This window comes from Hylaeus anthracinus, unplaced genomic scaffold (genome assembly GCF_026225885.1).
Source record: "Hylaeus anthracinus isolate JK02 unplaced genomic scaffold, UHH_iyHylAnth1.0_haploid 11978, whole genome shotgun sequence".
NCBI classification, from domain to species: domain Eukaryota; kingdom Metazoa; phylum Arthropoda; class Insecta; order Hymenoptera; family Colletidae; genus Hylaeus; species Hylaeus anthracinus.
In genome coordinates this window covers 3,388,114-3,411,611 of record NW_026534326.1, presented here as the reverse complement: position 1 = coordinate 3,411,611, position 23,498 = coordinate 3,388,114, and the positions used below count along the sequence as shown (strand labels likewise).

At 36.2% G+C, this 23,498-nt stretch overlaps 4 protein-coding genes, 1 long non-coding RNA gene and 2 other non-coding genes across 8 annotated transcripts in view; 4 read left to right on the top strand and 3 right to left on the bottom strand.

Annotated features, from left to right (window-relative positions):
• Nucleotides 1-9,582, top strand: part of LOC128896871 (protein slit-like) — an 11,235-nt gene extending 1,653 nt beyond the window's left edge. For both annotated transcript variants that reach the window (XM_054160416.1, XM_054160415.1), the window contains exons 3-7: nt 267-688; nt 2,744-3,062; nt 3,590-4,183; nt 5,796-6,695; nt 8,090-9,582. In XM_054160416.1, coding sequence (XP_054016391.1) covers nt 300-688; nt 2,744-3,062; nt 3,590-4,183; nt 5,796-6,695; nt 8,090-8,710 — 2,823 coding nt within the window. In that variant the 5' untranslated portion in view covers nt 267-299 and the 3' untranslated portion in view covers nt 8,711-9,582. The remainder of the gene's footprint in view (nt 1-266; nt 689-2,743; nt 3,063-3,589; nt 4,184-5,795; nt 6,696-8,089) is intronic.
• A 1,073-nt stretch (nt 9,583-10,655) lies between these two features.
• Trnak-cuu (transfer RNA lysine (anticodon CUU)) lies at nt 10,656-10,728 on the top strand. The gene has a single exon. It is a non-coding gene; the product is annotated as a tRNA-Lys (tRNA).
• Nucleotides 10,729-11,285: 557 nt separating this feature from the next.
• Nucleotides 11,286-11,357, bottom strand: Trnam-cau (transfer RNA methionine (anticodon CAU)). The gene has a single exon. It is a non-coding gene; the product is annotated as a tRNA-Met (tRNA).
• Nucleotides 11,358-12,725: 1,368 nt separating this feature from the next.
• On the top strand, nt 12,726-15,197 carry LOC128896889 (uncharacterized). Its single transcript, XM_054160455.1, has 2 exons — nt 12,726-13,859; nt 14,585-15,197. The coding sequence occupies exons 1-2, from the start codon at nt 12,981-12,983 to the stop codon at nt 15,026-15,028; spliced, it is 1,323 nt and encodes a 440-aa protein (XP_054016430.1). The 5' UTR covers nt 12,726-12,980; the 3' UTR covers nt 15,029-15,197.
• A 28-nt stretch (nt 15,198-15,225) lies between these two features.
• Nucleotides 15,226-18,372, bottom strand: LOC128896904 (leucine-rich repeat-containing protein 34). Its single transcript, XM_054160483.1, has 10 exons — nt 18,185-18,372; nt 17,585-17,717; nt 17,388-17,522; nt 17,087-17,320; nt 16,796-17,025; nt 16,399-16,564; nt 16,094-16,336; nt 15,907-15,988; nt 15,487-15,738; nt 15,226-15,395 (listed from the first exon to the last, which is right to left on the bottom strand). Exons 1-10 carry the CDS (start codon nt 18,370-18,372, stop codon nt 15,226-15,228), a joined length of 1,833 nt encoding a protein of 610 aa, XP_054016458.1.
• LOC128896913 (uncharacterized) lies at nt 16,197-18,192 on the top strand. The gene is made up of 3 exons (XR_008462171.1): nt 16,197-16,608; nt 16,680-16,875; nt 16,999-18,192. It is a non-coding gene; the product is annotated as an uncharacterized LOC128896913 (long non-coding RNA).
• A 661-nt stretch (nt 18,373-19,033) lies between the features above and the next one.
• Nucleotides 19,034-23,498, bottom strand: part of LOC128896876 (serine/threonine-protein kinase Pink1, mitochondrial) — a 5,894-nt gene continuing 1,429 nt past the window's right edge. The window contains exons 2-7 of the mRNA XM_054160430.1: nt 23,015-23,292; nt 22,419-22,951; nt 22,191-22,313; nt 21,644-22,061; nt 21,451-21,549; nt 19,034-19,829 (exon numbers count right to left, since the gene is read on the bottom strand). Coding sequence (XP_054016405.1) covers nt 19,584-19,829; nt 21,451-21,549; nt 21,644-22,061; nt 22,191-22,313; nt 22,419-22,951; nt 23,015-23,292 — 1,697 coding nt within the window. The 3' untranslated portion in view covers nt 19,034-19,583. The remainder of the gene's footprint in view (nt 19,830-21,450; nt 21,550-21,643; nt 22,062-22,190; nt 22,314-22,418; nt 22,952-23,014; nt 23,293-23,498) is intronic.

Sequence of the window (23,498 nt, the reverse complement as noted above, 5' to 3'; positions counted from 1 at the left end):
ATGGAAATGGAGTTCTAGGTTTGGAATTTTTTTCTTTGAAACTAAACGTCCTACGAATAAATTGCACATACAAAAAAAGTTTCGATTTGTGATCTTCTATAAGGTGGTATTTTTTTCAAATTCATCAAAATAAGTATCAAACATATTGTGTATCCATTCCTTACACATTCAAATTCCCTATAAGTGATTGATTACGGTTCTACCGATTACGTTGAATGCCAATGTTCCCCCAGCCGAGCGTAAACGTCGTTTTTCCACGCCTCCAGGTAGCGAGACAGGCCTAGAATTAGAAAAACGCGATGCATCTGATTCTGGTCTGGGCGTTGGTCGCCCTAATTGGCCGGGTGGACTGCAAATGCAGCATAGCACCGATTGCGGATGACGAACGATCGGTCGCCTACGCTTGCACGCACGGCGACCTGAACGACCTCGAGGAGATATCCAACGAGGCGGAGTGGATAGAGTTCACGGTGTCGAGGTTCCATAATATACCGAACGACGCGTTCTCGAGATTCAGGAACCTCAGGAGGCTGTCCTTTTACAACTGCCACGTGAATTTTATAAGTCCGGACGCGTTCGCTGGATTAAATCATCTGGAGTGGCTGATATTCCACGGGACCAAGATCCACGTGGCCAGGACCGCGTGGTTCCGACATCTACCTAACCTGAGGAGGCTGATACTCGACAGGTAAGTGAATCTGCATTTTGGAGATGTTTTGAGGGATATTAATTCGAATACTGTTTGGAATTAATATTAGTAATTAGATAAAATGAGAAGAAAGCATTTATAATATTTTCAAACGAAAGTGAGGGAATGGGGATTCGAACCCACGACTCTCGGATTCGTAGTCCACCGCGTTACCGACTCGACCAATCTCGCACCATTCGATTTGTGTTCTTATTTGACTATTTATAGGTGGGTATGGGAAAATATTGCATATATATTAATTAATTTCTTGGACACTTTCTGAGGGATATTAATTCAAATACCGTTTGGAATTAATATTATTAATTAGAAAACATGGTAAGAAAACATTTGTAATGGCTTAAAACGAAAGTGAGGGAGTGGGGATTCGAACCCACGACCCTCGGATTCGTAGTCTGCCGCGTTACCGACACGACCAATCTCGTATCGTATGTTTCTTGTTCTCGTTTGACTATTTATTGGTTGGTATGGGAATATTGTATATATAATGATATTGTTTTAATTAAATTTTAGTGTGTTTTATGAGTTTCAATGGTAATAATGGTGAAATAATGTTCATCATGTAAGGGAAAGATTAGGTAATTAAATCATGTAATTAAAGAAATTTAGTACCAATTTATTGTTTTAGGGGAATTTTTTGGGAAATTTTTTGAAGTGAAGAGTGAAGAATAAATTGAAATTAAATTTTAATTAAAATTGAAGTAAACTGGGAGATTTACGTAAATTATAAAAATAGAATTACCTAGGTGGAAGATTGAAAATTTCTCATTCAAAGAAATAAGACATAATTTTTAAATAAATTATATATTTAAATAAATTATATAATATATTTCTCGTCCAATATGTATATATACACGGAAAAAAAAATATATAAACACACCGTTTACATGAATAATGTCTAAACAAAATGAATTCATTAAGGAGACCACATTATTAATAAAACAAAAATTATTACATCGATATATATATATCAGAATATGTTATAAATAAATTTAAACGAATTAAAATATTACTAATTATATATTCCTTGTCCAATATGAATGTATACACTAATAAAACATAAAGAAACACTGTTTACATAAATTGATTAATATTTCACCGAAATGAATTCATCAAGGGCCCCAAGTGCACTCTCATGCCAGAGGACCTTCTGTGAATACGGCCCTGCGTAAAAGGGACCGCGGTTGCGCAATGGTAACGCGTCGATGTCGTCGACCCAATCGTCAACAGCGATATATTAACTGGTAAACATGACGTCAGATCGCGCGCGATCTGAAAGACTTCCAAGAAAAGCATCGTGGACCGTGATTTGCATAAGAGACACGGAAGCGTCGCGTTTCCTTCTTTGCGAAACACCGCCCTCGATGAATTCAAAGAAAATCGACTGGGGTTACGTAAAAATGATAATCGAGTCTTATACGTACAGGTTACGACACTTACCGTGGTCGCGTGGCTTCCAAGTGGTTCTAATACAGGTCCTTTCAAATCCTCGTAGCCATACCTTGTCGGTAAAACAGATTTGTACTTTAGGAATAATTTAACTAAAACGACAATTTCTAAACAAAATGTGTATTGTCGTTGATATTTTCAGTATTTGTCGAATTTACAAATTGACCGTCGGTAAAGAAGTTACGAAGAAGCCCAACCATGGTCGCGTGGCTTCCCACTTCTATTACAGCTCCTTTCAAATTCCGTAACAATACTGATATTTCTCAGTAGAAAATTACTCATACTTTAGGGATAATTTAATTAATATGTTTAATTAATATATATATAGCAGTTAAAAGTGGCATTTTCCATATTTGTCTGACACTTTCGACGCTATATTGCCTAGTAGTCATACCCTGTCGGTAAAACAGATTCTCGATGTTACCGGACTACATAATGTACTACTTTTATATTGTTATACCTATTTCGACCTATTTTTGAAAACTGCCATATTTCAAATTAACAGATATATATATTTGCTATTTTATTTATTACGATTTATTAGATATATTATATGTCGAATTAACAGGTATTTTATATTTGTTTCAGATGTGGTTTGGTACATATAGAGCCCGATGTTTTCCGCCTGTTACCCAGACTGGAAACGCTGAGCCTGCGCGACAACGATCTGGACTGCTTACCGACCGAGGACCTCTCTTACCTACGAATGCTAAAGTCCGTAAGAATCGACGGCAACCCTTGGCTCTGCGAGTGTCGACAGAGATTGGAGAAGTACTTTCGAGATCGATCCATCACCCCGGAATTCGAGTGCTCGAGGGAAGTCTACATGTGCAGGAAATACCAGTGCATGACGCAAATTGGATTCCCCGTACTTCCATCCACCTTGCATTTTGACAGTTCTCATAGGGTAACTATAATATATTTTTCATGACGTGAGAAGGTAACCGTTGTTGTACAGTCGGTATGAGAAGTATTTCTACTGTGGCCAATTTAAAATAAGAAATAAAATTTAACGTGGTTAAATTTTCTGTGATATTTATGTGTTTTGTATACCTAAATAAATAAATATATAAATAAATTATAATAACTTAAAATATAATAAATATAAATAAATTTAAATTTAAATTTAAATTAATTACTGGTAAACGGTTACTTCCTTATCGACTCAGCAGTGGGTTATCACCTGAACTTTGATGGAAACTTCTTTATCGATTCAGAAGAGGATCTCTTTTACCGTTTTTTGTTTCGTTTTTGTTTGTACTCTTTCATTTCTGAAATTGTCATTGTAAAAATGAAACATAACCATAGATTTAGAGTAATTAATTTAAATTTAAATTAATTACTCTTTCATTTTTTAAATTATCCTTCATTTTTATAAATACTTATTCCACGGTCTATACATTATTTAACAATAATTGAAAATTATTATACCAGGAAGAGACGATTCGCCATCAATTCCAAACAAATGTGTTCACATCGTTGGACCGACTTCCGGACAAGACCACGTGGATAGAGATATCCGGTCTAAAGATCGATAAACTCCCTCGATACGGGTTTTTCCGTTTTGGAAACAGCCTGCGCAGCTTGGATTTGAACGACTGCCGTATCGACACCATCGAGAGTGGCGCTTTCGCAGGCTTGCACCGATTGCAGCGCCTCTCGTTGGTCGGTAACCGATTCACGGTTATCGGCGCTGACTGGTTCAGAGATCTACTTAACCTACAGCAGTTAATTTTGAGAAACAATCAAATCGAGCAGATCGAACGGACGGCGTTATGGCACTTGGGCGATAGCCTTCGATATCTCGATGTGAGAGACAATCGATTGCGATGTATCGCCGTCGAGGAATTGTCGGAATTGAAGAAACTGGAGAGACTGGATGCGGTGGGCAATCCGTGGATGTGTGGGTGTCGCAGGAATCTGCAAAATTTATTGACTCTGAAGAACGTTGGATTCGAGATTAACGCTGGTAGATGTTACGAGAACGAGAACGAGATACCCGATGCTGTCGAAAGAGGACACCACCAGGTATTATTGATGTTGGAATTACTACTTTACCGACTGGTTGGCGTTGGAATTAATTCTTTACCGACTGGTTGAAGTTGGAATTACTACTTTATCGACTGCTGGTATAATTGGGCATGTAATAAATTTATTTTCATAACATTGGCATTATACAATATTTATTGTGTTTATTAGAAACGATTTCTGACGAATATTTACATAATATTTAATTATTCGTGAAACTATGAGGGAGCATTAAATGTTATCTCGTTTTAAGATAACATATTGCCATTCTTAGCAAAATAGACGATTAGAGAGTACCAGTCGGTAAGGTGTTATTGAATTACTCAATTTAGTTTAATTAATTTCCTGCTGATTGCATTTAACGATTTCTAATAAGTCTGTGCATACGTATTTACAGTGTTTCAAATTTTCACATTTGCATTGAGAGAAAAGAAACATACATGACGCCATTGTCGATCATCACCTTCGCCATCAGTCTAGTCACCGTCATCATCACGTCACCATGTCATCATCATCATCGACGTCACGTGTCAGCATGTATAATAAAATAATATACGTATTATTTTGTATACTGGGTGGATCACTTAAATGGAAATATCTTTGTTATTTATAAATCTATGAACATCTATGAAATTTATAGGACAAATTTGAATGATTTGAAGAGGCGCGTGTAACGATGGGACCATTTTTTCTTTCTCAAGGTCATTTTTCAAAGAGATCTCAAGGTCATTGACGTTCTTTCAATTGGGATTGTGTATTTAAATTATTATATTGTAATATAATATTGTAATATTAATATTGTACCTGATGAAAAGACGAATTCAAAGGTGTATAATAAGGTGACCTTCAGGTGACCTTAAGAGGAATGATCATCAAAAAATCAGGAAGAGTTGAAGCGGGAATATATACAGGGTGTCCTAAAAATGTTGGAGGTTATTGAATGAGGTGATTCGGGAGGTGATTTAAAATAACTTTGTCCGAGGTTTACTTAAGGAAATATTAACAGAAAACTCCCAACCAATCAGAACGCACGTACGCCGGAGGACCGCCCGCGTTAGCGTGGGGTACGCGCTACGCAACCGCCCTCCGCCGGGATCCTCGCGCTCTGATTGGTCGCGTCGTTTTCCCTTAATATCTTCGTAACGAAGCCTCGGACAACATTTTCGCTAAGGAAGAAGTTGTTTCAAATCACCTCCCGAACCACCTCTTTGAATGTGTTACATCATGTTTGGGACACCCTGTATATACAAAGTGGAGGTGATTTGAAACAACTTTTTCCTTAGCGAAAATGTTGTCCGAGGCTTCCTTAAGGAGATATTAACAGAAAACCCTTGACCAATCAGAACGCGCGTACGCCGGAGGACCGCCCGCGGTAGGCGTGGGCTACGCGCTAGGCAACCGCCTTCCGCCAGCACACTTGCGCTCTGATTGGTCGCCTCGTTTTTCCTTAATATCTCCGTAACGAAGCCTCGGACAACATTTTCGCTAAGGAAGAAGTTGTTTCAAATCATCTCCCGAACCCCTTCCAAGGACCTCCAAAATTTTTAAAACACCCTGTATACGAATAAATTTCGAAAAATGTGGACCCACAATTCTTTTCATTTCCTTCCAGACAGTGGACAGTTCTCCAGGAAGTGTGCACTGGACCTCCTTCGAAGACAGCGTGAAACATTCGAACATCACCGTCGTCAGGCCTGCGCCCTGGATTCCTGCACCAAGCATTCCAATAGCGACGCCACAACCACCCCTTTACGAGGGTTCATGCTACCCTGAAAAAGTCGACGAAAGATCCAGGTCGACCTACACCTGTCGAGCCATCACTTCGATAGAGGAATTAACGGTGATACCTTCCACCACCCATTCGATACGAGTTATCCTCTCGAACATCAAGAAGATTCCTCAGGAAACATTCGCACGCTTCAACGGCTACTTATCGGAGTTGGAGCTCCGTGACTGCGGCATCGAGACCATCGAGCCTCGTGCTTTCTCGAACCTGTACAATCTAGAGTCTCTCTCTCTTCGAAGCAACCAAATCGAGGCGATCAACACTGACACTGTCCAAGGCTTGAGTAATCTCAGACATCTGGATTTGTCCCATAATAATATATACAGAATTACCAACGACGCGTTCGACGATCTACCTTACCTCGTGAGCTTAGATATATCCGACAATTCCATGAACTGTGTCGGTATTGAGCATATGCTTCAACGACTACGATATTTGAAGACCATACATGTCGCTAACAATCCTTGGAGCTGCTTGTGCGGATTGAAACTTGCGGATGTTTTGGATGCTCGTGGAATTCGGTATGATAAGCAGTCGTTGTTGTTGAGGGAGGATTGTTATGTTACCGATGGTTCTACGGTGACTGTAGAACCTCAGACGACACCTAGCGCGCCGGTTTGGAACGAGACTGTCGAAGGAACCTGCAGTATCTACAGTGATAGGGAGGAGATTCGTTACCGATGCAGCGGCGGGAATCTACTTTTGCTGCAGTCGATACCACCTGAGGTTCGTTGAAATTAATGAAGTTAATAAACTTGGAATAATAATCGTATAATTGAAATAAATTAGGAGTCTAATAAGTGAGGAGTCTAAGTGTTCCAATAACGAGTCGTGTAATTGATTTTAAATTATTATTATTATGTAGTACAATTATTATCATGGGAGTTATTATCATGGGAGTACAACTTTATTAAATAATTTGCAAGGATTGGCCATTTCAGAGCTTCTAGCTGTCTTTAATAATGAACATGTTGGAGTGAAACTTTTTTTCATTATACATCTCATGGAAGTCTACAAAAAATATTTAGAAAGTTTTTTTCTAAAGTGAAAACATAATTTTTTAAAAATAAAATTGATTTTTTCAAGAATTCACTAGAGTTAGGTAACCTAATTTTTAAAAATTCATAGCTCTCTTAATAATAAATATTTTGGATTGAAACTTTATATCGTTATAGAAATCATTTAAACCTACAGAAAACGTATACAAAGTTTTTCTCTAAAGTGAAAATCCAAATTTTTAATAATGGGAGTACACCTTTCTTAAAGAATTCGCAAGAGTTGGCCTCTTCAGAGCCTGTAGCTATCTTAATAATGAACATTTTGGTTTGAAACTTTTTTTCGTTATAGAAATCATGTAAACCTACAGAAAACGTATACAAAGTTTTTCTCTAAAGTGAAAATCCAAATTTCTTAAAAATGGAAGAATGATTTTTTAAAGAATTCTCAAGGGGATTAGGTTAGGTCGATATTGGTCAAGATCTAAAACTGTCTGGAAAAATTATTTTTCATTTCTTTGGTTAAATTAAAGCATATTTTGTTAAATAACATCTGCTAAAGGATAGTTCATTAAATAAAATCGGGAAATTAAAATTTTATTTGTTGTATTGCATATTATTGAGTGAAAATTGGATGTGTAAACACAGAGCTAGTATAATATATTTATTGTAAAAAAAGAATACAAAAGGAATAATCTAAATTCAAAATAAAAAATGCTCTCATGGTAAAATTGGTCTGTACAAAATATATAACCGAACTGAAGCAAACATGCTGCAACGGTTCTAGTCGGTAAAACAGACTTACTAATATACCAACACAATAATATATTATAACATTATGAAGAAGGTTATACTAGTCCCACTATACTTCATTTATAAAAATCTATAAATTCGGATTTTATTTCTTGATTTTACATAGCAGTCTAATATAAAAAAAATTAAATATACTAACATGATAATACAATATAACATTCTGAAATATCTCAGTCGGTAACATATATTTCTGTGAGATGAATAACCAAAGTATCCATAAATTGTACACGTTTCATGAACCTCCAAAAACTCGAACATAAACTCTATCTAAATACCTTTTATAATTCACTGATAACCCAAATTTTATTCAAGGTCACAGCCATCGAGTTCCACGAAGGACACCTGCCACGCTTACCAGCAGGGTCGCTCTCTAAGTTCCACAGCTTACGCGAGCTGGTAATAAGAAACTCTGGCTTATCCACCGTCGAACAAGGAGGTTTCGACGGTTTGAACAACCTCGTGAATCTCACCATCCAAGACAATCCTCTAGAGATGATTGGATCCTCCTGGCTCAACCTCGAGAACCTAGAGAGACTGGATCTTCGTGGTAACTCGATCAAGTACATCGCTCCTGGCGCCTTCAGGCGTCTGAATCGCCTTGTTTATTTGAACGTCGAAGGAAACGACCTGAGATGCATTTTTACCAGCGATTTGAACGAGATGCCCAACGTGTACATAGTCGAGTTTTCTGGGAATCCTCTGAAATGGAGATGCAGAGTCGAGTTGGAACAGTTCCTCGAGGCTCGGAAGATAAGGTTCATTAGAATCGAAAATTCCTGCGAGGGTAAGAAGCTGGTGAGGAATCTGCTGCTGCAGAACAAGACTGATGGATCGTTCGACTGTCCGTCAGATTGCTCGTCAGCTTCCGGAGTTCGAGGAAGTTTGGTCGTCTTCGTGGTCACGCTGGTTATACGACTTGGCTATTTTTATTGAATGGTTGATTGGTGGTCGATAAAATCGGTTGGTAAAATTGGTCGGTAAAATAGATTTTTGTGAGATAAATAACCAAAGTATTAACTTACAGTCGGTAAGAGTGTTCGATGATTATTTTTGTTACAATCTTATTAGACATATTTTATCACAGAATATCATTTAAAATTTATTAATATTAAGCTTCTAACTATAGTAATCTATCATAGAACCGTGAAATAGTATTAAACAGTTCCATGGTTAATTAATCGAACATTTACCGACAGTAAGTACATAAATAAGTAGAACACGACTGTATCGACAGAGTCGATCACTAGCGCCACCATGACCATTGACCATGTTCGAAACTAACTAACTTACCATCCGTGGGTTACTCAATACTTAACTATGGTACAATAACATATGTGTTCATTAAATAATACAAAATGCGTATTGCATGCTCGATTAATTACAAATGATTTGTATATTTAATTTATTTTTTCGATACTTTAATAACTATTTACGATACTTTGGGTAAGATAGTAACAAATTTCCTCAGAGTTACATCTATGTATAATAATAATAAACAATAATAAACTAAGTCTCGATGGCTAGAGAAACAAATATCAGGACTAGCATTTCTAGTTATTTATTATTTGTAACTGTTTTACCCAAGTAAGATGGCGACACTGTATAAAATTATAAATTAGTGTAAATTCGAAATATTTCGAAAAATATTTTCAGCATACGACAAACGATGGTGCATTTAGGCTAAATAACCATAAGCGACTCATAGTCAAACCTGTGGAAACAATGTAATTAATGTATATGTAGCTTGTAGGCTTTGCTGATTTAGAAATCTGTAAATATATAAACAAATAATACATGTATACATATTAGGGTAGTCCTTATTTCAATGATTTCTGAAATCTATACTAACAATATTTTTTTAAATCTGTATTATTCAAATACAAAAGAAAATATTCATGCAATATTTGAGCTAGGGAGATTTGCTAGGGAATACGGAACATTACAGTAACACACTAGGTATCTACATCCAGTACCAGCCCTCTCTATAAAGGGGCCCGGGTGCAAGAAATCATTTGGCGGTATTTAAGGCGTGCGTAATATAGATTCCAAAAATGATTAAAATAATAGCCACCATAATAACAAATTAAATTTCTGTATCGCCACTTTCATATCCTAAAGTGAATATACAGGGTGTCCAAAAAATTTTGTAACACCTTGAAAGAGGTGGTTCGGGAGGTGATTTGAAACAACCTTTCCCTTAGCGAAAATGTTGTCCGAGGCTTCGTTGAGGAGATATTAACGGAAAACACTGACCAATCAGCAGGCGCTCCATTGGCATACTCACGCTCTGATTGGTCGGGGAGCGCGGCCGCCTCGCGCTCTGATTGATCAGTGTTTTCCGTTAATATCTCTTCAACGAAGCTTCAGATAACATTTTCGCTAAGGAAAAAGTTGTTTCAAATCACCTCCCGAACTTCCCCTTTCAAGGCCTTTCAACATTTTTGGGACACCTCCCGTTACAATTTATTACAGTTCTCATGGCTGCGACTCGAATAGTCCACTAAATAAATACCACCATTATTTTTATCCTTTAGTACCTGTACCAGCCAATGCGACAATAACGATGATGTTTGTAATAAATCTCTCTTGACAGTTTTTCTAAGTTTCTTCTTTACATTCATTCAATTATCCCTCTTATCACTCATTGAGGAAGTTACTCGTAGCCTCCTAAATTTCTGGTAGCTAACTTTTACATGAATACTCCCTTAGAGGTTAAACATTATTTTAATTTTATTCAATTTTATTTAATATTAACATTTAAAAAACGAACGTAATTACAAATCCTGAGGGCTTTTGAAACTCTCTGTGTACATAGTTTCTTTAATGGAATATTTTACAAGCAACAATTTATATCTAATAAGTAGACCACCATCAATAAGCCCGGCTAGCTCAGTCGGTAGAGCATGAGACTCTTAATCTCAGGGTCGTGGGTTCGAGCCCCACGTTGGGCGATTTCTTTTTTTCTCATTTTTAATAACAAATACATACTCTTAATATTCAATTATAGTATATTATACATTTTTACAATAAATACTACACTTTCCTTTCGAGATAAATAAATTGTTACATTTCTATAATGAACACTATGCTTTTCTTTAGAGATAAACTGATTATACACGAATAAATTACACGTGTTCTATTTCAACAACAAGTAATTTTTCAAATACACAATCTTTTTGTTTACGTGAATTAAATTACACATAAATAAGTATGAATAACATTTTTATTTTTTTAACGTGGCATTTTATCTATTTACATGGCGAACAATTATTACAAAATTACATAAATAGTTAACAAATTCGTGATATATTAATATTTAAATTTACATGTGCAGTCTTTAGTACTTATTACGTCCTGGAAGTTTATCTTAATAATTTGTATCGTGTATACAACTGGAATAGTTTATACGATTATTTTTGCTGGAATAAATATTAATAAACGACACTTGTGCGAGATAAATGCAAATAAAGAGAAAAAAATAAGATACGAAGGGAATTTTCTTCGAATTTAGCAGAGCGTGGTTTCGATCCACGGACCTCTGGGTTATGGGCCCAGCACGCTTCCACTGCGCCACTCTGCTTCTTGTTCAGATCTTCATTAAATAGCTATTTCAATATACATTATTTCTTAAACGAAAAATGAATGTTACTTTCAAAGAAATTATTATTAAATTACTCTTAGAAATATTTATAAAAGAAACTAAAAGAAATAAAATAAAATGATAATTGGAACTGCCTTCTTCAACTCGTTTGTTAACCTGAATTTTTAAAAAATCACCTTATCGTCACCAGCATCGTCAGTTGACAATTACTTATTTGATGAATTTGAAAAAAATATAACCTTATAGAAGTTGATAAGACGAAACTTTTTTCTCTTTACGGTTTTTTTTATAGGACGTTTAGTTTCCAAAATAAACATTGAAAAGGTAGAAGACGTTTTTCCTGAGATCTCGTGGTGGTCTTATCTAAAGTTGTCTTAAAGAAAACAAACAATAGACGAGCAATCAAATTTAAAAAAAATATCACCTTATAGATAATGACAAAAGGAAACTTTTTTATATTTACAGTTTATTCATACGACGCTTAGTTTCAGAGATAAAAATTCAAAACTTATAAGCTCCTTTACTTGAGATTCAATTTTTGCAACGTATTTCACGCTTTTCAATTTTTATTTCCAAAACTAAGCATCCTATGAAAAAACTGTAAATATAAAAAAGTTTCGTCTTATCATGCCCTGTAAGCTGATATTTTTTTTAAATTGATTTAACGAATACAAACATTTCTGTGATCCCATTTCTTGAAGGTGTTTATATATGTCCTTCGCAAAGGATTAATTAAACAAATGTAAAGTGTAAATTACGCACATTTTGCAATAATTGATGCAGCATAGCAAAATATGCAGATCTGCACATTGCATTGGCGAATACACTTTGGAAAATGTGTGACGAGTTGCACAATCAGGCTTGGGAATCAAATGAATGGATAAAATTTGCTTGCACAGCTATCGATCACTCAAGTCTTTATCTTTATTAAATAATACTCTGAAAAATGTTCAAACTGCTACTTTTTTTTATTCGTTAATGATATACTAAATACATAAGTGAAGAACGTAACTGTACCAATAACCATAAAAATTACATTACAAAATTGTACATATTACATTACGCAGTGCTAAAATTTGTTGTATGCCTAAATGTTAATGAAAATTGAAAATTAATTATACGAAGCTGTGATTAGTGGTACATTTATGCTCTTCGCTGTGTATTTATGATAATTTCTAAATAATTCAAATGATAAATCTAATCTAAATTGGTAATCCAAACTTAAGAAAAGACAAAGATTCAACAAAAATAAAACCATTTTCCTAAATAATATCAGGAAAGACAACTTCCAAGCCATTTGTAAAATATTTTAATGTGTACGATGCATATATAATACAATACAACTGCACAGATTCACGCCTCTTAGATTAACGTAATATTTTACAGCACGCAGTTCACTTTAGACCCAAAAGTAGCTTCGTGATCTACCACTTGCGAAATTCGCGATCAGCGAAAAATCGTTTCAGGCATATCCACGCATCGAGTTGCAAAACGTGGCCGCGTGGAAAGAATGTACGCGCCCAGAAATCCGTATAAAAACGAAATTCGATCGTCGGATGGTCAATTCGTCTTTTGGAAGTCGCGAAATCTACACGAACGACAATGCGTCTCAACGCGTGCTTCGTGACCGTGTTGCTGGCTGTTGCCTTGGCTAGTCCAGTACCGAAGATATCCCAGGTGAAGTCGCTGGAGCAAGATACCAAAGTGGAGACTAAGGAAACAGCTCCTAAAATTGAAGAAAATGTCGAGGCAGAGGACAAGGATCGGTCCAAGAAGTCAGCCATCTGCGTTGAGATAAATCCATCGTTGTCTCAGCCACAACAGGTTTCTTGCAATGGGAACCAAGCTCTAGTTCCCAATATCCCACTGGCCATTCAAGCGAACCCTATTCCTCAGCAAATCCAAACTGTGAACATGCTTCCACCTGTTAAAATGATACCTCAGGCGAGTATACTCATGCCTCAGTCCGTAGTACAGCCTATTAATACCTTGCAGTTCGTGCAACCTGCTGTCCAGCCTTGCCACCAACCCATCCTATCTGCGAACATGATCCAATCAGGTTCCAAGATTAATGCCATTCCACCTAGTTCGAAGCCAAAACCACAGGCTAAACCAAATTCAGCTTTAACGGAGAATACTACTCCTGTGCTTCCACAGCCCTTGCCTGAACCGCAAGAATCCCTGGCTGTACTGCCAGTCGCTCCTGCGTGCCACGACCATATAATCACAATCCCCTCGAATCCTATAGTAGTGGTTCCTGAGATTGATCAAGCTCGATTAGCTCAGCTAGCCAGCGCCTTTCAAGTTCCACCAGCTTCGATATCTCCTTACGACTACTCCTTGTATAATGGTCAGAGCCCTTGCAACTGCCAGAGGAACAGAATGGTGGACAATCCTAGCTTGGAGTCTATGGCCATGCAGATGGTTCCAGTTCAGGCTTATTCGACACCAATTGCTAGAACTCCAGTTATGGTGCCCAACGTGAGTGAAAATTAATTAATCTTTGGTTGGCTAATTGATTGAACAGACACATTATGTCGGCTATGTATTTTAGGGTAGTCCTTATTTTAATTATTTCTGAAATCTATTAATTTTAAATGGAAAATATGAGGATTGCTTTGAATCGGTTAGTTTTTTTTTTATAATTCTGGTAAGAATTGATGAAATGATTTGAAATTTGGTAGAGTTATTACTTATAATGATATTAAAATTTGAAATTTTTAGGACTTGTTCCTATTATTATAAGTAACAACTCTACCTAGTTTCAAATCCTTTCATCAATTTTCATTTGAGTTACAAAATAGGTAGTAACCAATAGAAAAAGTTTCATGAAGCGTAACCTCAAATAGTTTCATATTTACAAGGCTGATACACCAGGAAATAATGAAGATTAAAATTTGAAATTTTTAGAGCTTGTTCCTGTTATTATAAGTAACATCTCTACCCAGTTTCAAATTATTCCATCAATTTTCACCAGAGTTAGAAAATTAAAAGTAACCGATTGAAAGTATTCCTTGGATTTTCCATTTAAAACCTTTGAAGGTTTTGGGCAAGTGTTAATGTTAAAATTGAAAGCTCAAATTGTGCAAGAATTTTGTTGTACGTATTTGCAAGATTTTAAAAATCATTAAAACAAGGACCACCTTAACATATTTACTTATCATGTTAAATACTGCTTTATGTTTAATTTGTTATTGTTTTCGCAGATGCAGATGGCTGGGCTAGAACCACGAACCCATCACATTCACCAACACTCAAAGATCTACCCAACAACCATCGAGAACACTGTGATTCAAAAGTCTGATGTGATTTCGAGTCATCCTTATCGTCCCATGGTGGACGTGATGTATGGACCTGGAGGACTCTCGATCAACGCCTACCGCAACAACGTAAACTCGCCTACACCTGCACAGTATTCTTTGAGGAACCAGGAGAACGCTTTCAACAGTCCAGACTCTGACATTAGCAATCTTGTACAGTCTAACAAGGTACAGAGGGAGATCGATGGAAATCAACTGACACCGGAGGATGTAGAAGAGGCTGGACAACAGGGTCAAGCTTTCTTGATAGACGGACGTCGCGACACAAGGAGTAACAAAGAGACTGAGCAGGAGGAACCTGGAGCAGCGATGAATTTAATAGACATGTGAATTAGAATGTAAAGTCGAATATAAATTAGAATGTGAATTCAGTATACTTTTTTACTTTTATATATCTTGAATTCAGCTAAAAATGTAAAAACGTTTGTATATTTATGAAAGTACCTTTATTATCCACAGCGATCAATAAAATGGTTTTAATAAATAATTGTACCTCTTACCTCCTTTTACTTTGAAAAATCATGTTCTTATGATATAGTCCTGCCTCCACGTGCAATTTTCATTAACATAGAGTTGCTTCTAGGTAAAATTAGTATATCATTCGAATCAGAATTCTCTAAACGCTTCTGTAAACTAGTTATGCTCAGCTGAGCCCAGGAACAATTGCACGACGAGCTTTCCTCGAGCTTGTCTCGATCTTCAATTTTTTAAATGGAAGGTAGTGCATCAATTGTTTGTGACCTAAGTTTAGAGTACGCATAGCATTCTAAATAATTAACTATATGTACCTGCGATAGCTTTTAAATCTTCTCTCAAAGTATCTTCGTTAATGTTGATCCAGCGTACAATCTTCTGGCGAGTGTCGGAATTCACGCGCTTCAGAATGTAGGCGATATTATTCATCGGGTCACGCGTAGGTACAACTCTATCCACAACCGATTTGTCTGCGGACCAATCGCTGCTCTCGTCTCCCTTGCACTTGCAGCAGTTACAATCCTGCAAGTGCTCGTCGTCTTTGCACGACTCGTCGTATTGAAGAGCTGGGAAATTTAATGTGAAGCAGTCTTATCGAAATACATGTAGTATAATTGTACTATAACTATAATATAGTATAAACTGTAGTATAATTGTAGTATAGTATAACCAAGATAGTATAATCATACAATAACTAGTATGATAAGACTCATTAAGAGACACAGTTTCATTACCGTTGCATTTGAAGCAATAACAACATTTGCAATCCTTTCGAAGATCTTTGTGGAATGCATGGGAGACGATGGTGATGGTTGACTGAAAGAAAACGTTTCGCAGCAGAATTTGAATTTATTAATATTCATTTTCACTACACCATTCAAGGATAATAATAAATGAAAAACTATTCAACGTATAACATACATGTTGCACGTGCACTTCACTAGTCTCCAGATATGTGTATTTATTGTACGTCTTCTTTGAACGAGTCTTCTTTACTGGACCAGAAGGTAATCGTGTGAAGAGGCCGTAAGAAACGTCGTAAAATTTGTCTCGACAGTGGCCACCTTCATATCTCGCGATATACCATCTGTGATCAACTCTGTATGGTCTAACATCGATGTTCTCTTGATTAAGTACTTGAGACATCAGCATTCGCTTAACAATCTACGAATGATCCTGAAATGTAAACTTTGTATATGTAATTATGTATATTACTGTGCAAATACCTTCGCAGTTGGGTGACCAAGGCAATTCCCAAACATCTTCAGCTGTCGGAGAAGAGGACTCTTTTTCAACGTGTTCAATATATCAACCATCCCATCATCTGTGATCTTGTTGTACGAGATGTCCAGCGATAAGAGCTTTGAAAACGGAAGAGAAAAGCTTAGCTCCCTGAAAGCAATCGCTGTTTGGTCACTTCCTATCTTAATTTCAGGGTTCGGATAGTATTATTAGTATTACTTGACAGGATTTTTTTACTATGAAACTAAATAACATAATTTTGAAGGTGAGATATTGAAGAAAACAAATCTGGGTAGGTTTCAATTGTTTTGAAACAAACTTTGATTTTCATAGAAATGTTCAGACAATATGTGGCAATCAACGTGTTAAAAATTGTAATACCTTGCGCCATGATCGGTTGCAATATTCCTACACAAAATAAGGACTTTCAAAGCCGGTCTACTAGCCAGCCAACTAGCAAGGTGAGCTACCCCATGATCTCCTATGTTGTTACAGCCAAGGTCCAACAACTGCAACGTATTGTTATATTTTGCATTCGACACCAAGTTTTCTATATCGTGGCAATCGAAGTTGTACTTTTGCAGATGCAACGCTGCCAGGCTGGTGTTACCCTATAAAAACAAAATCTAATAACTTACTTTCACTAATAACTAATCACTTAAACATGATTACTTTAAGCATGTGTCCGATGACACTGGAAAAATGAGCAGAATCGAAGTAATACATGCATCCTGGATTCGGTCGACTAATGTCCAGACATTTCAGAGTCGTATTAGAAATCTCTTCTTCTGGGCTCAAGACTCCAATAAAATATATTAAACTGGAAGCCGTCTGGTCCACTTGTGCGACGTTTAAGCGACGTATACATTCATTTTTTAATAAAAATAGCGCTAGACATTTCGACCCCTGCAAAAATCGCTTAATCAGGATTTACTTGATACATTTAAATGGATTAAATAATAAAACGAGTAACCTCGTCGCCAAATTTATTTCCCATTAAATTCAGACTCTCGATTTCGACGCCTTCCCCTACTTTCACCATATACTCGATCCCTTTTTGCGTTATGTCATTGTTTTGGACGTCCAACTCTAGTACGTTCTTGTGCACCTGACACGTGTAAACAGGTTCTTAATGTAGAGGTAGTATAATAATTATTGAGTGTATCTTACGAGCATGTGATCGAGCAAATTTATGAAACCGTTATCGGAGATTTTGTTGCTTGATAAATTAACGTGGACAACGTCTTGGTGCCTTTTGAGGAATAGTAACAGAGCAGGGATGTCCACGTCCTCGAGCAATCTCCTGTAATTATTCGAGAAAAATGTAGCGTTGGATATATTTAAAGGTAAAGCTAGTTCAGAGCATATATTAACTCGATTTTCTTATGTACATTCTTGTAATTATTTATAATTGTTAATATTAAATATATGTAGAAGGTAAAGGTAGATCAGAGCATGTATTAACTCGATTTTCTTATGTACATGCACTCTTGTAATTATTTATAATTATTAACATTAATCCTTTGCACTCGAGGCCTTTTTTTCTGGTATCGGTCAGCAACTCGAGATGCTTTCTTGGTATTCGATTGCCATGAATGTTGAGATTATATTGACTTTATTGAATCGGGTCACTTTTGCCTCAATGACAATCATTTTATTGGCACTTCGAGTTCCAAAGAAACTAAACCTAAAGAAAACCTAGCGGAGAGTCACCTCTCGAGTGCAAAGGGTTAAGTATATGTAAAAGGTAGTTGGTTCGGAGCAGCTAACTCGATTTTCTGATGTACAATACTTCCACGCATGTCAAGTCTCCGTTTTGAGGTGCAAGTTTCTACACAGAAGCATTTGAAGAAATTGTGACTGGAAACTTGATGGAAGAAAGGAGGCTTCGTACTCTCAATTTCATTAATCAAGGCTGTGTCGTCACAATTTTGACTGCACTTCATAATGGAATTCATCAATTTTGAAATTATTATAATTATTATTCAGATATTATTTTCTTAAATGATGGATTTACTTCCTGAAAAGAAAGAGAAGAGGTTATTTCAATTGAAGAGAAGCTCCGTTGTACATTAAATGAAGTACTTACGTACTAGACACACAAACTCTAACATTAAGCTCTTCAAATGTTTATACATAGCTACTTTCTCAGCGGATCAGTGCATTTTCTCCTAAATGGATTTACTTCCTAAAAGAGAAGCAGAGATCATTTCATTCAAAGAGATGTTCCATTGTAAATTAAATACAGTATCAACGTACCTAAACGTACATAAGAATTTCTAACGATTCTTGATCAATTTTTTGTGTTTATTAATGCGACAGCATATTGCAAGATGGATCCAATATCTTCCAGTGAAAACTTGCAACTGTTACCGCTATCGCAGAGCGACAAGTGGCTAATATCTGCGCGTATACTCGACATGGTTACGCTGACAACAACCGACACGGGACTCGCATTTTTCAAGTTTCGAAAGAGAGCTCTGTCGTACGATGAATACTTGGAGTACTTGAGAGACCTAGCGGCGTCAAAGAATCTCAACTTGGAGGAGATGAAGCTGAAAATGCAAACGTCTGGAAAGCCCAGACAGACCGTTTGACGGTACAAATTTCGTCGACGTTATTTACAAGCTTTTTTATTGAACAGCCTTTATACAGTAACTCGAATTCAACTCCTGTTGGCGATAATATTTACATTTGTTGCGTGGTTGACTCATAGCCTCGAAATAATAAGTGTTACATCGAAATTTAACCACGGAGCGAGCCATCTTTGCAAACGAGAAAGATCGTCCTCCGTGCAATTAAAATAACAACTTTACATGCGATCATTGTAAAATAAACAAAATGTTAAAATAGAGAAAATAAATACTCTTGCAATACTTTCAAGCATCGTTGAATTAGAATGCGATACAAAATAATTTCAATTAAACGTCGTATTTAATTTTATACTTGTATCTGTTGGTGTATCAAAAATAAATTAACTAAAAAGCAACTCAGGAACGTTAACGATAATTTGGTAAAACCGGTTGTATAAAAATATGTTAACAATCTTTGTTTCACGTCGACAGACAACCATAAGTACAGCCTCCGTTCCTCGATATGCGGAAAACAAATACTTTCGTTGTTACTCTTTTGTTTTTTAGCGACAACTTTATAAACGTTTACTAGAAAATTATACATTCTTTTGCATCCACTTTAAAGCATTTCTAACGTTGCTAAGCGTGACTCTTCCGAGGAAGCTCGCTATCAGTTGATATTCTGGCATGGTACGTCTTCCACAGGACCTGGTGGATATGGATCGGTGATAAGAGTTCTTTCCATCTTCAAGGTTTATATTGTAGATCGTATCAGACGGTGGAGACGAATTGCGTCCTTCGCAGAGGACTTTCGTTGTTAAGCACAGTAGCCATTGCATCACCTGTTAACGAAAGAAGAGATATTGTGAATATTGAGTTCAAGAGGACACGCATATCTAGAAGAATTCAAAAATTCTAATTTATTAACTTATTTCTTATAAACAATGACACTCTTCATGGCTATTTATGTAAGTTTCTAAATTAACAAAAAAAAACCAATCGATAGAAATGTTGAAGCAATAAGTACTCGCACAACTCTTTAGTTTTCAGAACTTCATTAAAACAAAAAGAATATGTATATATTATATTATATAATATTATAAGTATATAATACTTCCTTCGTAGGGATTTCCTTTTGATTTTACAATTATTGCAACTCTTCGAAGCATTAAATTGACTAAATTACTAGTTATTCGAAGTGGAATCTTCTTCGATTCCTTTATTAGAGCCATTTTTTAAAAGTACTTTACTAGAAATTTGATGTCTTCTAATTCCTACAGAGCAATAAACTAATGTGTTTATGTTACAAACTCTACTGTAAATGGTTCGTCATAAGAATCGTACAAATACTTATTGTTTCTATACTTTTACCCACTTTTCCCATCTTTTTTGTTAATTTCACAAATTATATTAACTAGTAAATGTTGTCTGGACTATATCTATCTTAGAGACTTCCGAAAATATGTAAAATATCATTGATTGTAAAAAATGAAATTAAGAAAACTACAATTTCACACAAAAATTTTTTGGGAAATTGATTGGTGTACGAATACATTCTACATCTACTGTATCTTTAGAATTTTTTAAAAATGATGTATGAAACGGATCTTCGTGAAACTTACAGGGTCTTTTAATGGATATTTGGTGATAACTAGACTGTGGATCTTTATGCAAAATACAATTTACATACCTACAAAAATTTAACCTAAATACGAATTTATCTTATTCTGTAAATATTATAACATGAACTTTACTTTCAATCTTTTTTATATTCTCGCATATTGTTTGCATTTTGTAGTTTCTTGTACATTCAAATTCCCTATAAATGCATAAAAATTCGCAGTCTACTTATAATAATAGGAAGAAGTCTTAAAAATGTCTAATTTTTATCTTAATTATTTCCTTGCGCAGTCCAGTAAATATGAAGCTACGTTCCCTACTTAAAATATTTTTGTAACGCTATCTTAAATGTTTTCAATCTTTTTTATATTCTTGCATATTGTTTGCATTTTGTAGTTTCTTGCACATTCAAATTTCCCATAAATGCATAAAGATTCGCAGTCTAGTGATAACAAATAATTTTGTTCGATAGAAAATTGTGCGTTGAAAGTTCAGTTTCAGATTTTAATGAATTATATCTTATATATCATATTTTTATATTTATAATTATATTATTCTTCAAACAATTTATAATTTCGGTTGTTATAACGTATCAAAGTTTCAGCAACTATTAAGATTGAATTTTCAGTATAAATTAAAAAAATTCATGGTGAAAATCTGTTAAAAATTAAATTAAAATTAAAATTAAATTCTCATTAAAAATGTTCAACATAAGTGAAAATATCCTACGATTCATACCTAATCAAAGAACACTCTCAAATGAAATGTTAGTTAAAATCCTCCATGAAATAGATCCACAGAACTCCCTCAACACATAATAGCAAACAAATTTTAATAAAATACCTCGTTACTTGAGGGAAGTTTTCCTTCGCTCCTGAACCAAGCACTAGGGGCCCACAGATGCAACTGTATAACAGTTGCTGCAGTTTCAGTATCGAGTCTCTGAAATTACCAATTCTTACATTAACTTAAAACTTCAAGAATAACCAAGCCAAAAATACTATAACCTCTACATATACTATAACCTCTATAGTACCTTGTACAAGCTTCGAGACAATATATTCCTAATCAACGCGACAACGATTGTTGGTACGACACTGGGTAGGGGCGGAAGATCGTTCTCCTTGTAGTTATAATTCTTTAAAGACGACTTCTCCTTGTTGACGTTGTAAAACGGATTCTTCATACCAAATATCTCATACGCTATAGTTCCCACTGTCCAAAGATCAGCTTTAGTGTAATTGATGCTAGTGAAGGGTCCAGGTTCCGCTGTGATGACTTCCGGTGCCATCAGGGCAATATTCCCTCCTCTGTCTGTATCATGACTGTTGTAAGGCAGGTACAAACCGTGACCTTTATCAGCTAGGCAACATCCGAAATCCGTGATCACCAACGATGGACAGTTATCTGTTTCTTCGGACAAGTCTAGCAGAATATTGTCACTCTTCAGATCTCTAGTTCGTCCAATAAGAAGAAAAACATAGGTAACAACATAAAAATCTGCACATGATAGCACATGATAGTATAACACCATTCAACGCTGGGTGATACAGGTTTGATTCAAACAAAGGGTATCAACTTACCTGTGCACGATACCATGAGCATTCATATGAGCCACACCTTCCAGTAACTGAGCGAGCAGCAGTATCGATTCTCTGATATTCGTGTTACGGTCTCTCAAGTACTGCTGCAATGTAATGTCATACCTGTAGCAAAGAGAAGAGTTCTGTTACCTGTCGTTGTAAAAGTTGTTTGCTGTTACTCGCAAACTTGTATTACTTGATAATTTTACTTTGATAGTAAGACAGTACCTTTTCATGAGAAGGAACAGGCTCATGTTTCGTCCGGATCCTTGAGGATTGATGCGAGCAGGAAGAGCATCTGGGTACATTCCCAGCGAACCAGGTAATGCTGGTATTTGGTCTGCGAAGGCATAATAGATTGCTACGATGTTTGGGTGTGGAGGCAGTTTTGCTTTCTTCTCCTCCATCTTGGCTTCCCACTCGGATAATTCTTCGTTATTAATATGTTTCCTAGCTGGTACAGTCTCGCGATACATGGCTCTCAAAATGGACAGGGCGTTAGATTCGGCGTCGTAATTAAACATCATTTTCAAGGCCAATGGAAATGCGGTTACATCTGTGGTTTCTTTATCGATTGTGATCCGAGGATCGTCTGCATTTGGATTTTTGAACTTTGTGGCATAGACGACAGCTGAACAACCTTTAGCGATGGCAGGACCAATCACGAAATCCGCCAGAGAGACAGACTTCTCGTCGTCCTTGATAATTTCGTAATTCTTATCGTTTTGGGGAGTGTTCCATTGCAACTTTGACACTGCTTCCTGTTATTGATAGACGCAGTTAGAAATAAAGAAGTTTGTAAGAGAATATACAAAGAAACTTACTCGAATTTCCCAGCAGACACCCTCAAGTTCGTCATCCTTTGTCAATATTCCAGTACCAGATGCCAGAGACACACCGACCAAGGCAAAGAAGGGAGCAGAGTCACCGAACACCAGTCTGCTGGCTGCACGTCTTCTTAAGTCAGCTGCTAGAGTGTTGGTGACCCTCTTCAGGATGTTGTCGACAAAGATCCGTCGAGCTTGAGCTCCCAAGTAACCGATGTGCCTTCCTGTGGCTGACACATTGCTGGTACCCTGGGGCAGGTAGCCCTGGGACTTGCCTGCGATGTAACGGAATGAAATAATTGATGATATTTGGATGCTAAATAGAATTTATTAGTATTATTCAAATTGTTACCTAGAGCTCCCTTTATTATCTTTGGGTACTATATTCTAGGTTTAGTTAACTAGTGTTTCTTTTAGATTGTGATAACAGTGTATATGAGGAGTAATATTGTTTTTAATATTTGCATTAATGGAAATAGAA

What these genes read in the sequence shown, in the direction of transcription:
- LOC128896889 (XM_054160455.1), top strand. Translation starts at nt 12,981, where the DNA reads ATGCGTCTCAACGCGTGCTTCGTGACCGTGTTGCTGGCTGTTGCCTTG. An exon ending in CTCCAGTTATGGTGCCCAAC is followed by an intron (nt 13,860 to 14,584) that starts GTGAGTGAAAAT and finishes TTGTTTTCGCAG; the next exon opens with ATGCAGATGGCTGGGCTAGA.
- LOC128896904 (XM_054160483.1), bottom strand. Translation starts at nt 18,372, where the DNA reads ATGAATTCCATTATGAAGTGCAGTCAAAATTGTGACGACACAGCCTTG. An exon ending in GAAATAAATTTGGCGACGAG is followed by an intron (nt 17,321 to 17,387) that starts GTTACTCGTTTT and finishes CGATTTTTGCAG; the next exon opens with GGGTCGAAATGTCTAGCGCT. An exon ending in GTGAAGTGCACGTGCAACAT is followed by an intron (nt 15,989 to 16,093) that starts GTATGTTATACG and finishes GTTTTCTTTCAG; the next exon opens with TCAACCATCACCATCGTCTC.